The following is a 16,583-nucleotide window of genomic DNA, read 5'->3' as shown; positions in this document are numbered from 1 at the left end:
CATTTCATTCAGAGCCGAACGAAAGCTACAAACTGTTGCTGCACAAATTTGAAGAGATGAACATGTACAGAGCATATGCATATGAAGAATCATCACATCATTAGCAGAAACCAGAACTGCATCCGTTCTACAGTTCAAATTAAGCAAAGACAAGATGCATGCAAGAAGCATTCATCCATAGCAGAACAAAAGAAAGCCAAAATGCTGCTCCACAAATTCAAATGGGAGAAACAGAAATAGATCGAGCATGAATATAACTGAAGAAGCATCACGTCATCAGCAGAACGCAAAACTTGATCCATTCCATTCAGATCATATCGATCGATCACATAGCAGTGGTTCATCTGACCAGAGGAATCGCAAAACCCAATGATGTTCTCCGCGACCACGCAAACACGGTGGACAGACAGTAGTACTTGAGACCAAAACTAGGCGACCGAGGACACATGAACATACTGCTGCTACCAGACACTACTACTACCAGGACGCTACGATCGACAACAGAAATCTCGGGACGCGATCAAAACCCACCGTCTTCTTCTCAATCGGACTGCAGAAACGAACCTCGAACGGCGACAAGCATGAAACGGAACAAGACGACGAGCATTCTACTGCAACTGGACGGACCATGGCCTCGGGGTCGGCGACTCAGAGGATGATGTAGAGGCCGAGCATGGCCGTGGCGACGAAGAAGAAGGCCGCCTTGGATGACGCCGTGGGCGCGGCGGAGTGTGGCGCCTGGGGCGGCGGGGCAATGGCAGCAGCGGGCGCGAGCGGGGAGGTAGCCGCCTGGGCGGGGGCGGCCTTTGCGTGGGGAGCGGCGCCGTCGTGCTCCTGGGACGGCGGCGGGGACGACGGCTTGTCGCTGGACGGCGGCGGCGGCGGTGGTGCGTCGTCTGCGAAACAGATCCAAAGCCAAAGCACACGTCAGTATGCAGACACAATCAGCTAATACGGAGCGAGATGCGGGCGAGAGGGAGAGGTACGCACGCGCTGGCTGCTTGCGGCGAGGTGCGGTCGACGGTGGCGGGGGCGGGGGGCTGCTGACGACGGCGGCCGGGGGAGCGGGTCCTGCGTCCAAAATCCACAGTAACAACAGCAACCAAAGTTAATAATTACCAGCCGTTCGTCCGTATTTCATCAAAAGTAAACAAAACTGGAAAAAAAGTAGGAGGAGGTGACGACGTGCGCAACAAGAAAAGAGACACAGTGGCAGGCAAGATAAGAGACACGGTGGCAGGCAACAGACCGATTCTGCCAAAGCTGTGAGACAGCCAGCTATCTGCTGCTGCTCTGCCAATAGGCGATCCATTTGATTTGACCCAAACCTTTTTTCACGAAAGAGGAAGGCTACGGAAACCGCATGCAAAAAAGCAGTGCCCCCATGGAAACGTTTGGCAAAGGAGGCAGAGACGACGCACTGCAGAGCCAAAAGCACGGCAGGCGATTGTCCTCGGTCGATCAAACAGCAAGAGTTCTCAGTTTTGACCAAGCAAGGCGACAAACAAGGCAGAAGATACCGCAGAAAGCAAAGCTGCGTTGCGGTTTGACACAAAAGTGCTATCACGAACGGGATGGTGCAGGCGATGAAACGCTGTAGCAGGAAAAGTATCTCGACGATGGTCGGCACAAAATAAGAAGAACGCGTCCACATGTCTACTACCACTGCACGATAAACCCAGCCAAAAGGAAGCAGGCAAATACCATAGTCGAACGACAGTAGATAAGATAACTCGAGCAACAGACTCTGCATCTGCGTACGGCGCTAGATCCATCTTAACTCGCGGGAACAAGCACAGATCTCAAATCGATGAAACAATCGCGAGCGGCACATGCATCATACGATGACGAAATACTCAGAGTAGACCCTAAATCGCTCCGTGTATCTCAAGGTACAGCGGTATGAAGCTAGCTAGGCCGCGCGCGCGCTGCGCAGGTCGCTCGCCACGGGAGACGGCGAGAACCCGACGCCGCGCGCCGTGCCGACAGATCCGGCAGAACAGCAAGGAAACCAACGCAAATCGGAGCGCTAGCGGCCCGAGAGGCCATGGAACACTACGTACTAGGCAAGCAGGAAAGAGAGCACAGAAAATCTGCACGTAGACAGAGAGAGGGAGGGACGGAGGGCGGTGAACGTGCGCGTACCTTCGCAGGCGGCGGCGAGGTGGGCGCCGCCGGGACGGAGGCCGCCGCAGGAGCTGTAGAGCGTGAGGAGGTGGGTGGCGTTGAGGCCCGCCATGACGAGCTGCGGCTCCGCGGCGACGCGGCAGAGGCAGGGGACCCCGCCGCCGAGGTCGACGGCGGCGACGACGGGCTCGCAGCACTGCGCGGTGGGCATGTCGGGCGCGCAGAAGAGCGCCACCTGCGTCGCCAGCAGCGTGGGCTCGCACGGCGCCCCCGGCTGCGGCCCGAAGGCGGCCGCCGCCGCCGGGAGCAGCGCGGCGAGCAGGCCCGCCACCAGCAGCAGGCGGCGGGATCTCTCCATCGGCGGGGTCGGGCGGGGCGGTCTCTCTCTCCCTCGCTCGCCCGCTAGGGTTTTGGTGGAGTGGTGGTGGTGCGGTGGTGGGACGGAAATGGAATGCCGGAGGGGGAGCGGGTGGGGGGCGGGTTATATAGCCGGAGGAGCCGTGGACGCTAAGGCAAGCGGGTGGCGGGCGCGATCCTGGGCGTCGGTTCGGGTGGGGCGCGGCCAGCTGTCCGCGCGGACGGCCCGGATGCGGCCGCGCGGGGTGCGAGGGCGCGGCACGTGAGCTGGCTGGGGGGGTGGCCTCCCTCGTGCTCCTCTGGCACGTAACCGCCTCTCCTCGGGATGAGAGAAAGTGTTTTCCGTTTTCGATTTTTGAAATTCAAATGAAATGCAGTGCGGCGTCGTCGGGAAGGAAAATATCTTCGCGCGCCAATGTTCGTGCTTCGTGCTGATCTGATCAGACGGCTCTGGGAGCTTGTGGAGTGTTCTGGAAGGCTCCAGAAGTCACCAGACCGACGTCGGGTTCCCGCGGGGAGCGATTTTGGCATTGGATTCCCGCGAAAACTAGTACACGGCGGGTGTTGCCACAGCGAGGCCCGTGTACTGGTAGCGGTCCATGAAATGACCTCCTTCTCTTTCACGAAGAGCGGCCCATGTAGCCGTTGCATTCGCCACGGCGGCCCACTGGGGCACGCCGAGCCGGCTGGCCCAGTTCGGGTTCTTCCTTTGCCTTTTTCTGTTTCGTTTTTTTCTGTAGGTTTCTCTGTTTTGTTTTGTTTTGTTTTGTTTTTGTTTTTGGGTTTCTCATTTCTTTTGTTTTGGTTTTTTCTTGTACAATGGCTGCTGTTTTCAAAAAAATGTTCAGAACTCCAAAAAAGGTTCATCTAGTATTATAACCTGCTCATCGTATATTATAATATGTGCAATGTATATTTTAAAAATGGCCATCTATATTACAAAAATGTTCATCATATACTATAAATTTTTTATCTACATGGTCAATATGTAGTATTTAAAAACATGCCAGCATATATTACACCAATTTTCACCATATATCAAAAAATCAGTAGATGAAAAATGTTCACCGTATATTAGAAAAATGTTTGGGTACTAAAAAATGTTTGTGGATTTCAATTTTTATGTAGTAGAACATTAATTTGAGAACTTTATGTACTAAAGTTGGGAAGAAATCCAACCCATGTATTTAGGTTGAGCAGCAAGTGCGGATGTAGAACAATTTCCCACCGAATCAACTTCATAGCACCATGAGCTCCCCTTGAGTTCATATTCCGCAACAACTGCAAATTATTAGTGGCATCAACAGAAGTCCAATCGCGGTACCTAATATTGCGAACGAAGCAAGCCAATAATCTGAAAAAAATATAGGAAATGGGTGACATTGAAGATGCAGTTTATGATGTTCAATTGAGTGAATCTGATCCTAGGAAGAGGATGCCAATCGCAACTTATTATGTTAATGGTCCGAATAGGATTAGAAGATGATACATTGCAAAAGGGGCTTGTTGACCGAAAAAATATGCTTTTCCACAACACCCCACCGGAGGTGTGCAACAATATTTGTAGCTAAATGGTTTAAGTCTTATAGTTGGCTTGAGTATAGTAAAGAACTAGATGGTGCTTTATGCTTGTATGTTATCTTTTCAATGATAATTTGCATGTTGGTGGAATTTTTGGTGAATGGGTGACTTAGAAATTAGAATCACAAGGATAGTTTTGTGAAACATGTCGGTGAAATCAATAGTGCAGTGTGCACGCAACAAAGCACAAGAGAAATACAATTTCTTCATTGCAGCAAACACAACAATCATAGAGTCATTTTGTTCAACCATCAAACAAGACAAGGTTTTATATAGAGCTGGCCTGACATATTCCTTTTAATGCCCGAGGTTCCTTTTTTGTCAAGGGTTAGATTTTCGTGAACATGATGGAGAGAAGTTTCACTACATAAAGGTAATTTCCGTGAGCTTATGCAATGGCTAGTGGAGATTTTTGAAGAAGCGAACAAGGTGGTTCTCAAGAATGCTTCAAGGAACAATAAAATGATAGCTCAAGAAATACAAACAGACCTCGTCAACTCTTGTGCCAAAAAAACTACTAAGTGTATCATGGAAGTGAAGGAAATATGCCCTAGAGGCAATAATAAAGCTATTATTTATTTCCTTATATCATGATAAATGTTTATTATTCATGCTAGAATTGTATTAACCGGAAACATAATACATGTGTGAATACATAGACAAACAGAGTGTCACTAGTATGCCTCTACTAGACTAGCTCGTTAATCAAAGATGGTTATGTTTCCTAACCATGGACAAAGAGTTGTTATTTGATTAACGGGATCACATCATTAGGTGAATGATCTGATTGACATGACCCATTCCATTAGCTTAGCACCCGATCGTTTAGTATGTTGCTATTGCTTTCTTCATGACTTATACATGTTCCTATGACTATGAGATTATGCAACTCCCGTTTACCGGAGGAACACTTTGTGTGCTACCAAACGTCACAACGTAACTGGGTGATTATAAAGGTGCTCTACAGGTGTCTCCAAAGGTACATGTTGGGTTGGCGTATTTCGAGATTAGGATTTCTCACTCTAATTGTCGAAGAGGTATCTCTGGGCCCTCTCGGTAATACACATCACATAAGCCTTGCAAGCATTGCAACTAATAAGTTAGTTGTGAGATGATGTATTACGGAACGAGTAAAGAGACTTGCCAGTAACGAGATTGAACTAGGTATTAAGATACCGACGATCGAATAAAGATCTTCGTAGAATATGTAGGAGCCAATATGAGCATCCAGGTTCCGCTATTGGTTATTGACCGGAGACGTGTCTCGGTCATGTCTACATTGTTCTCGAACCTGTAGGGTCCGCACGCTTAAGGTTTCGATGACAGTTATATTATGAGTTTATGAGTTTTGATGTACCGAAGGAATTCAGAGTCCCGGATGGGATCGGGGACATGAAGAGGAGTCTCGAAATGGTCGAGACATAAAGATTGATATATTGGAAGCCTATATTTGGATATCGAAAGTGTTCCGGGTGAAATCAGGATTTTACCGGAGTACCGGGAGGTTACCGGAACCCCCCGGGAGGTATATGGGCCTTAGTGGGCCTTAGTGGAAGAGAGGAGAGGTGGCCAGGGCTGGGCCGCGTGCCCCTCCCCCCTAGTCCGAATAGGACAAAGAGAAGGGGGCGGCGCCCCCCTTCCTTCTCTCTCTCCTCTTTCCCTCCTCCCGAATCCTATTCCAACTAGGAAAGGGGGGGGGAATCCTACTCCCGGAGGGAGTAGGACTCCTCCTGGTGCGCCCTCTCCTGGCCGGCCGCACGCCCCCCTTTGATCCTTTATATACGGAGGCAGGGGGCACCCCTAGAGACACAAGTTGATCCACGTGATCATATTCTTAGCCGTGTGCGGTGCCCCCTTCCACCATAATCCTCGATAATATTGTAGTGGTGCTTAGGCGAAGCCCTGCGACGGTAGTACATCAAGATCGTCACCACGCCGTCGTGCTGACGGAACTCTTCCCCGACACTTTGCTGGATCGGAGTCTGGGGATCGTCATCGAGCTGAACGTGTGCTAGAACTCGGAGGTGCCGTAGTTTCGGTACTTGATCGGTCGGGTCGTGAAGACGTACGACTACATCAACCACGTTGTGCTAATGCTTCCGTTGTCGATCTACAAGGGTACGTAGATCACACTCTCCCCTCTCGTTGCTATGCATCACCATGATCTTGCGTGTGCGTAGGAAATTTTTTGAAATTACTACGTTACCCAACAGTGGTATCAGAGCCTAGGTTTTATGTGTTGATGTTATTTGCATGAGTAGAACACAAGTGAGTTGTGGACGATATAAGTCATACTGCTTACCAGCATGTCATACTTTGGTTCGGCGATATTGTTGGACGAAGCTGCCCGGACCGACATTACGCGTACGCTTACGCGAGACCGGTTCTCCCGACGTGCTTTGCACAAAGGTGGCTAGCGGGTGACAGTTTCTCCAACTTTAGTTGAACCGAGTGTGGCTACGCCCGGTCCTTGCGAAGGTTAAAACAGCACCAACTTGACAAACTATCGTTGTGGTTTTGATGCGTAGGTAAGATTGGTTCTTGCTTAAGCCCGTAGCAGCCACGTAAAACTTGCAACAACAAAGTAGAGGACGTCTAACTTGTTTTTGCAGGGCATGTTGTGATGTGATATGGTCAAGACATGATGCTAAATTTTATTGTATGAGATGATCATGTTTTGTAACCGAGTTATCGGCAACTGGCAGGAGCCATATGGTTGTCGCTTTATTGTATGCAATGCAATCGCGCTGTAATGCTTTACTTTATCACTAAGCGGTAGCGATAGTCGTGAAAGCATAAGATTGGCGAGACGACAACGATGCTACGATGGAGATCAAGGTGTCGCGCCGGTGACGATGGTGATCATGACGGTGCTTCGAAGATGGAGATCACAAGCACAAGATGATGATGGCCATATCATATCACTTATATTGATTGCATGTGATGTTTATCTTTTATGCATCTTATCTTGCTTTGATTGACGGTAGCATTATAAGATGATCTCTCACTAATTATCAAGAAGTGTTCTCCCTGAGTATGCACCGTTGTGAAAGTTCTTCGTGCTGAGACACCACGTGATGATCGGGTGTGATAGGCTCTACGTTCAAATACAACGGGTGCAAAACAGTTGCACACGCGGAATACTCAGGTTATACTTCACGAGCCAAACATATACAGATATGGCCTCGGAACACGGAGACCGAAAGGTCGAGCGTGAATCATATAGTAGATATGATCAACATAGTGATGTTCACCAATGAAGCTACTCCATCTCACGTGATGATCGGACATGGTTTAGTTGATTTGGATCACGTAATCACTTAGAGGATTAGAGGGATGTCTATCTAAGTGGGAGTTCTTTAAGTAATATGATTAATTGAACCTAAATTTATCATGAACTTAGTACCTGATAGTATCTTGCTTATTCATGTTTGATTGTAGATAGATGGCCCGTGCTGTTGTTCCGTTGAATTTTAATGCGTTCCTTGAGAAAGCAAAGTTGAAAGATGATGGTAGCAATTACACGGACTGGGTCCGTAACTTGAGGATTATCCTCATTGCTGCACACAAGAATTACGTCCTAGAAGCACCACTGGGTGCCAGGCCTGCTGCTGGAGCAACACCAGATGTTATGAACGTCTGGCAGAGCAAAGCTAATGACTACTCGATAGTTCAGTGTGCCATGCTTTACAGCTTAGAATCGGGACTTCAACGATGTTTTGAACGTCATGGAGCATATGAGATGTTCCAGGAGTTGAAGTTAATATTTCAAGCAAATGCCCGGATTGAGAGATATGAAGTCTCCAATAAGTTCTATAGCTGCAAGATGGAGGAGAACAGTCCTGTCAGTGATCATATACTCAAAATGTCTGGGTATAATAATCACTTGATTCAATTGGGAGTTAATCTTCCAGATGATTGCGTCATTGACAGAATTCTCTAATCACTGCCACCAAGCTACAAGAGCTTCGTGATGAACTATAATATGCAAGGGATGAATAAGACTATTCCTGAGCTCTTCGCAATGCTGAAAGCTGCGGAGGTAGAAATCAAGAAGGAGCATCAAGTGTTGATGGTCAACAAGACCACTAGTTTCAAGAAAAAGGGCAAAGGGAAGAAGAAGGGGAACTTCAAAAAGAACAACAAGCAAGTTGCTGCTCAAGAGAAGAAACCCAAACCTGGACCTAAGCCTGAAACTGAGTGCTTCTACTGCAAGCAGACTGGTCACTAGAAGCGGAACTGCCTCAAGTATTTGGCGGATAAGAAGGATGGCAAGGTGAACAAAGGTATATATGATATACATGTTATTGATGTGTACCTTACTAATGCTCGCAGTAGCACCTGGGTATTTGATACTGGTTCTGTTGCTAATATCTGCAACTCGAAACAGGGACTACGGATTAAGCGAAGATTGGCTAAGGACGAGGTGACGATGCGCGTGGGAAATGGTTCCAAAGTCGATGTGATCGCAGTCGGCACGCTACCTCTACATCTACCTTCGGGATTAATATTAGACCTAAATAATTGTTATTTGGTGCCAGCGTTAAGCATGAACATTACATCTGGATCTTGTTTGATGCGAGACGGTTATTCATTTAAATCAGAGAATAATGGTTGTTCTATTTACATGAGTAATATCTTTTATGGTCATGCACCCTTAAAGAGTGGTCTATTCTTATTAAATCTCGATAGTAGTGACACACATATTCATAATGTTGAAGCCAAAAGATGCAGAGTTGATAATGATAGTGCAACTTATTTGTGGCACTGCCGTTTGGGTCATATCGGTGTAAAGCGCATGAAGAAACTCCATACTGATGGGCTTTTGGAACCACTTGATTATGAATCACTTGGTACTTGCGAACCGTGCCTTATGGGTAAGATGACAAAAACACCGTTCTCCGGTACTATGGAGAGAGCAACAGATTTGTTAGAAATCATACATACAGATGTATGTGGTCCGATGAATGTTGAGGCTCGTGGCGGATATCGTTATTTTCTCACCTTCACAGATGACTTAAGCAGATATGGGTATATCTACTTAATGAAACACAAGTATGAAACGTTTGAAAAGTTCAAAGAATTTCGGAGTGAAGTTGAAAATCATCGTAACAAGAAAATAAAATTCCTATGATCTGATCGTGGAGGAGAATATTTGAGTTACGAGTTTGGTGTACATTTGAAACAATGTGGAATAGTTTCGCAACTCACGCCACCCGGAACACCACAGCGTAATGGTGTGTCCGAACGTCGTAATCGTACTTTACTAGATATGGTACGATCTATGATGTCTCTTACTGATTTACCGCTATCGTTTTGGGGATACGCTCTAGAGACGGCCGCATTCACGTTAAATAGGGCACCATCAAAATCCGTTGAGACGACGCCTTATGAACTGTGGTTTGGCAAGAAACCAAAGTTGTCGTTTCTGAAAGTTTGGGGCTGCGATGCTTATGTGAAAAAGCTTCAACCTAATAAGCTCGAACCCAAATCGGAAAAATGTGTCTTCATAGGATATCCAAAGGAAACTATTGGATACACCTTCTATCACAGATCCGAAGGCAAGACTTTTGTTGCTAAATTCGGAAACTTTCTGGAGAAGGAGTTTCTCTCGAAAGAAGTGAGTGGGAGGAAAGTAGAACTTGACGAGGTAACTGTACCTACTCCCTTATTGGAAAGTAGTACATCACAGAAATCTGTTTCTGTGACACCTACACCAATTAGTGAGGAAGCTAATGATAATGATCATGAAACTTCAGAACAAGATACTACTGAACCTCGTAGATCAACCAGAGTGAGATCCGTGCCAGAGTGGTACGGTAATCCTGTTCTGGAAGTCATGCTACTAGATCATGATGAACCTACGAACTATGAAGAAGCGATGGTGAGCCCAGATTCCGCAAAATGGCTTGAAGCCATGAAATCTGAGATGGGATCCATGTATGAGAACAAAGTATGGACTTTGGTTGACTTGCCCAATGATCGACAAGCAATTGAGAATAAATGGATATTCAAGAAGAAGACGGACGCTGACGGTAATATTACTGTCTACAAAGCTCGACTTGTCGCAAAAGGTTTTCGGCAAGTTCAAGGGATTGACTACGATGAGACCTTCTCACCCGTAGCAATGCTTAAGTCTGTCCGAATCATGTTAGCAATTGCCGCATTTTATGATTATGAAATTTGGCAGATGGATGTCAAAACTGCATTCCTGAATGGATTTCTGGAAGAAGAGTTGTATATGATGCAACCAGAAGGTTTTGTCGATCCAAAGGGAGCTAACAAAGTGTGCAAGCTCCAGCGATCCATTTATGGACTGGTGCAAGCCTCTTGGAGTTGGAATAAATGCTTTGATAGTGTGATCAAAGCATTTGGTTTTATACAGACTTTTGGAGAAGCCTGTATTTACAAGAAAGTGAGTGGGAGCTCTGTAGCATTTCTGATATTATATGTGGATGACATATTACTAATTGGAAATGATATAGAATTTCTGGATAGCATAAAGGGATATTTGAATAAGAGTTTTTCAATGAAAGACCTCGGTGAAGCTGCTTACATATTAGGCATTAAGATCTATAGAGATAGATCAAGACGCTTACTTGGACTTTCACAAAGCACATACCTTGACAAAGTTTTGAAGAAGTTCAAAATGGATCAAGCAAAGAAAGGGTTCTTGCCTGTGTTACAAGGTGTGAAGTTGAGTCAGACTCAATGCCCGACCACTGCAGAAGATAGAGAGAAAATGAAAGATGTTCCCTATGCTTCAGCCATAGGCTCTATCATGTATGCAATGCTGTGTACCAGACCTGATGTGTGCCTTGCTATAAGTCTAGCAGGGAGGTACCAAAGTAATCCAGGAGTGGATCACTGGACAGCGGTCAAGAACATCCTGAAATACCTGAAAAGGACTAAGGATATGTTTCTCGTTTATGGAGGTGACAAAGAGCTAATCGTAAATGGTTACGTCGATGCGAGCTTTGACACTGATCCGGACGATTCTAAATTGCAAACTGGATACGTATTTACATTAAATGGTGGAGCTGTCAGTTGGTGCAGTTCTAAACAAAGCGTCGTGGCGGGATCTACGTGTGAAGCAGAATACATAGCTGCTTCGGAAGCAGCAAATGAAGGAGTCTGGATGAAGGAGTTCATATCCGATCTAGGTGTCATACCTAGTGCATCGGGTCCAATGAAAATCTTTTGTGACAATACTGGTGCAATTGCCTTGGCAAAGGAATCCAGATTTCACAAGAGAACCAAGCACATCAAGAGACGCTTCAATTCCATCCGGGATCTAGTCCAGGTGGGAGACATAGAGATTTGTAAGATACATACGGATCTGAATGCAGCAGACCCGTTGACTAAGCCTCTTCCACGAGCAAAACATGATCAGCACCAAGGCTCCATGGGTGTTAGAATCATTACTGTATAATCTAGATTATTGACTCTAGTGCAAGTGGGAGACTGAAGGAAATATGCCCTAGAGGCAATAATAAAGTTATTATTTATTTCCTTATATCATGATAAATGTTTATTATTCATGCTAGAATTGTATTAACCGGAAACATAATACATGTGTGAATACATAGACAAACAGAGTGTCACTAGTATGCCTCTACTAGACTAGCTCGTTAATCAAAGATGGTTATGTTTCCTAACCATGGAGAAAGAGTTGTTATTTGATTAACAGGATCACATCATTAGGTGAATGATCTGATTGACATGACCCATTCCATTAGCTTAGCACCCGATCGTTTAGTATGTTGCTATTGCTTTCTTCATGACTTATACATGTTCCTATGACTGAGATTATGCAACTCCCGTTTACCGGAGGAACACTTTGTGTGCTACCAAACGTCACAACGTAACTGGGTGATTATAAAGGTGTTCTACAGGTGTCTCCAAAGGTACATGTTGGGTTGGCGTATTTCGAGATTAGGATTTGTCACTCCGATTGTCGGAGAGGTATCTCTGGGCCCTCTCGGTAATACACATCACATAAGCCTTGCAAGCATTGCAACTAATAAGTTAGTTGTGAGATGATGTATTACGGAACGAGTAAAGAGACTTGCCGGTAACGAGATTGAACTAGGTATTAAGATACCGACGATCGAATCTCGGGCAAGTAACATACCGATGACAAAGGGAACAACGTATGTTGTTATGCGGTCTGACCGATAAAGATCTTCGTAGAATATGTAGGAGCCAATATGAGCATCCAGGTTCCGCTATTGGTTATTGACCGAAGATGTGTCTCGGTCATGTCTACATTGTTCTCGAACCCGTAGGGTCCGCACGCTTAAGGTTTCGATGACAGTTATATTATGAGTTTATGAGTTTTGATGTACCGAAGGAGTTCGGAGTCCCGGATGGGATCGGGGACATGACGAGGAGTCTCGAAATGGTCGAGACATAAAGATTGATATATTGGAAGCCTATATTTGGATATCGAAAGTGTTCCGGGTGAAATCAGGATTTTACCAGAGTACCGGGAGGTTACCGGAACCCCCCGGGAGGTATATGGGCCTTAGTGGGCCTTAGTGGAAGAGAGGAGAGGTGGCCAGGGCTAGGCCGCGCGCCCCTCCCCCCTAGTCCAAATAGGACAAGGAGAAGGGGGCGGCGCCCCCTTCCTTCTCTCTCTCCTCTTTCCCCCCTCCCGAATCCTATTCCAACTAGGAAAGGGGGGGGGGAATCCTACTCCCGGAGGGAGCAGGACTCCTCCTGGCGCGCCCTCTCCTAGCCGGCCGCACCCCCCTTTGATCCTTTATATACGGAGGCAGGGGGCACCCCTAGAGACACAAGTTGATCCATGTGATCATATTCTTAGCCGTGTGCGGTGCCCCCTTCCACCATAGTCCTCGATAATATTGTAGCGGTGCTTAGGCGAAGCCCTGCGACGGTAGTACATCAAGATCGTCACCACGCCGTCGTGCTGACGGAACTCTTCCCCGACACTTTGCTGGATCGGAGTCCGGGGATCGTCATCGAGCTGAACGTGTGCTAGAACTGGGAGGTGCCGTAGTTTCGGTACTTGATCGGTCGGGCCGTGAAGACGTACGACTACATCAACCACGTTGTGCTAACGCTTCCGTTGTTGATCTACAAGGGTACGTAGATCACACTCTCCCCTCTCGTTGCTATGCATCACCATGATCTTGCGTGTGCGTAGGAATTTTTTTGAAATTACTACGTTACCCATCAGGAAGAGCTAGGTGATAGTTATTTCTCAATACTTGTCGGTGAATCAAGTGATGTGTATCTACAATAACATTTGTCTCTTTGTCTGTGTTATGTTGATAAAATAGGAAGGGTGGTTGAGAGGTTTCTTCATATTTTATATGTTGGAAACACCACATCTTTGACACTCAAAACAGTGATTGAGAGCTTGCTTATGGATCATGGTTTGAACTTCTCTATAGTATGTGGTGAAGGCATCACAACACTAGCAATATGAGGGGTCATGTCAATGGTCTAAATAAACTAATTACGGATGAGTCTCCTTGAGAGAAAGCCGAGCATAAAATTTTTGAATAATAATTTCTCTTGAGAGCTCATGATTGGGGCATGAATATAACATTGACTTAAGCCTCCCCCAAGCTTGAGCGATGCTTTTTCCTTCGCGAGGCCAAAAATTATATATATAATTACGATCACAATGAACCAGATGCATAGGATAAAACTTTTGATGAAATTCCAAGTTCAATCGATTCTAGTTCCATGATACAATATCATCGCATAGCCTAAACCATGTCAATGTCTTTCCCTTCAAAGATAAAGGGAAGACCTTCTTCTTGATAACATCCTCGGGCATACCTGCAATCTTAAATAATCTAGAAACTTCATCCACATAGGTTAGGCGCAAATCAGGATGCAATGTTCCATCTCCTGTAAACGGATTAGCGATCAGTTTCTCTATCATACCCGAAGGAATTTCAAAGTAAACATTTTCAGTAGGTTCAGTAGGTTGAGGAGCAACTCTTTGCTCTACTAGCCGGGGTGAAGATACCCCGAACAAGCCCCTCAAAGGATTACTTTCCATAGTAACAAGTGACAGTAAATTTCAGCACACTATATAAATTTTTCCTTACCAAATTCCACCTACCAAAGGCGCTTCACTCCCCGGCAACGGCGCTTGAAAAGAGTCTTTATGACCCACAAGTATAGGGATCTATCGTAGTCCTTTCGATAAGTAAGAATGTCGAACCCAACGAGGAGCAGAAGGAAATGATAAGCGGTTTTCGGTAAGGTATTCTCTGCAAGCACTAAAATTATCGGTAACGGATAGTTTTGTGAAAAGGTAATTTGTAACGGGTTATAAGTAATAAAAGTAAATAACGTGCAGCAAGATGGCCCAATCCTTTTTGTAGCAAAGGACAAGCCTGGAAAAACTCTTATATAAAGGAAAGCGCTCCCGAGGACACATGGGTATTATCGTCAAGCTAGTTTTCATCACGCTCATATGATTCGCGTTCGGTACTTTGATAATTTGATATGTGGGTGGACCGGTGCTTGGGTACTGCCCTTACTTGGACAAGCATACCACTTATAATTAACCCCTCTTGCAAGCATCCGCAACTACAAAAGAAGTATTAAGGTAAACCTAACCATAGCATGAAACATATGGATCCAAATCAGCCCCTTACGAAGCAACGCATAAACTAGGGTTTAAGCTTCTGTCACTCTAGCAACCCATCATCTACTTATTACTTCCCAATGCCCTCCCCTAGGCCCAAACGATGGTGAAGTGTCATGTAGTCGACGTTCACATGACACCACTAGAGGAGAGACAACATACATCTCATCAAAATATGAACGAATACCAAATTCACACGACTACTTATAGGAAGACTTCTCCCATGTCCTCAGGAACAAATGTAACTACTCACAAATCATATTCATGTTCATAATCAGAGGGGTATTAATATGCATAAAGGATCTAAACATATGATCTTCCACCAAATAAACCAACTAGCGTCAACTACAAGGAGTAATCAACACTACTAGCAACCCACATGTACCAATCTGAGGTTTTGAGACAAAGATTGGATACAAGAGATGAAATAGGGTTTGAGATGAGATGGTGTTGGTGAAGATGTTGATGGAGATTGACCCCCTCCCGATGAGAGGATCGATGGTGATGACGATGGTGATGATTTCCCCCTCCCGGAGGGATGTTTCCCCGGCAGAACAGCTCCGTCGGAGCCCTAGATTGGTTCCGCCTCGTGGCGGCAGTGTTTCATCCCGAAAGCTTGCTTATCATTTTTTCCAGGGCGAAAGACTTCATATAGCCAAAGATGGGCACCGAAGGCCTGCCAGGGGGCCCACGAGACAGGGGGGCATGCCCAGGGGTAGGGCGCACCCCTACCCTCGTGGATGATGGGTGGCCCCCTCTAGTGCTTTCTTCGCCCAATATTTTGTATATATTCCAAAACTGACTTTCTGGAGTTTTAGGACTTTTGGAGTTGTGTAGAATAGGTCTCTAATATTTGCTCCTTTTCCAACCCAGAATTCCAGCCGTCGGCATTCTCCCTCTTCGCGCAAACCCTGTAAAATAAGAGAGAATAGGCATAAGTATTGTGACATAGTGTGTAATAACAGCCCATAATGTAATAAATATCGATATAAAAGCATGATGCAAAATGGACGTATCAACTCCCCCAAGCTTAGACCTCGCTTGTCCTCAAGCGGAAGCTGATAACAAAAAATATGTCCACATGTTTAGAGATAGAGGTGTCGATAAAATAAAATACGGACATGAGGGCATCATGATCATTCTTAGAACAGCAACATATATATATTGTCATATGATTTCTTATGCTCAAGTAACAATTCATTCACAATTTCAAGTATGAATCAGAAACTTCATTGAAAACTATCAAACTATAATCTCAGTCATTGAAGCAATTGCAATTTATCATAACATCGGAAAGAGTCAATATAAGAGCTTTTCAGCAAGTCCACATACTCAACTATCATTTAGCCTTTCACAATTGCTAACACTCACGCAATACTTATGGGTATGAAGTTTTAATCGGACACAGAGAAAGATAGGGGCTTATAGTTTTGCCTCCCAACCTATTTCCATGAACTTAATACACTAGATGCATGCTGGATAGTGGTCGATGTGTGGATTAATAGTAGTAGATGCAGGCATGAGTCAGTCTACTAATCTTGGACGTGATGCCTATGTAATGATCATTGCCTGGATATCATCATAATTATTTGAAGTTCTATCAATTGCCCAACAGTAATTTGTTTACCCACCGTTTGCTATTTTTCTCGAGAGAAGCCACTAGTGAAACCTACAGCCCCCGGGTCTTATTTCTCATATATTTGCCTTGCGATCTACTTTTCCTTTGCCTTTTTATTCAGATCTATTAGACCCAAAAATACAAAAATACCTTGCTGTGTTTTATCTTTATTTATTTTATTTGGCATTCGATCTATCAATCTACTATAATTTACCTCACGTCCGCTTGCCTATCTCGAGGAGCCGTACCCTGAAAGGGGTTGACAGC

The 16,583-nt window shown here is 45.4% G+C and overlaps 1 protein-coding gene across 1 annotated transcript; it reads right to left on the bottom strand.

Moving 5' to 3' along the window:
* Nucleotides 1-281: 281 nt before the first annotated feature.
* On the bottom strand, nt 282-2,586 carry LOC125553382 (non-specific lipid-transfer protein EPAD1-like). The gene is made up of 3 exons (XM_048717173.1): nt 2,146-2,586; nt 991-1,071; nt 282-896 (listed from the first exon to the last, which is right to left on the bottom strand). Exons 1-3 carry the CDS (start codon nt 2,483-2,485, stop codon nt 649-651), a joined length of 669 nt encoding a protein of 222 aa, XP_048573130.1. The 5' UTR covers nt 2,486-2,586; the 3' UTR covers nt 282-648.
* Nucleotides 2,587-16,583: the final 13,997 nt, after the last annotated feature.

This window comes from Triticum urartu, chromosome 4, assembly GCF_003073215.2.
Source record: "Triticum urartu cultivar G1812 chromosome 4, Tu2.1, whole genome shotgun sequence".
Lineage (NCBI taxonomy): Eukaryota > Viridiplantae > Streptophyta > Magnoliopsida > Poales > Poaceae > Triticum > Triticum urartu.
This window is presented reverse-complemented; position numbering and strand designations above follow the sequence as displayed.

Coding starts and splice junctions, on each gene's coding strand:
- LOC125553382 (XM_048717173.1), bottom strand. CDS start 2,485: ATGGAGAGATCCCGCCGCCTGCTGCTGGTGGCGGGCCTGCTCGCCGCG. Junction 1,072..2,145: donor CCTCGCCGCCGCCTGCGAAG/GTACGCGCACGT, acceptor TTTTGGACGCAG/GACCCGCTCCCCCGGCCGCC. Junction 897..990: donor TCGCCGCAAGCAGCCAGCGC/GTGCGTACCTCT, acceptor TCTGTTTCGCAG/ACGACGCACCACCGCCGCCG.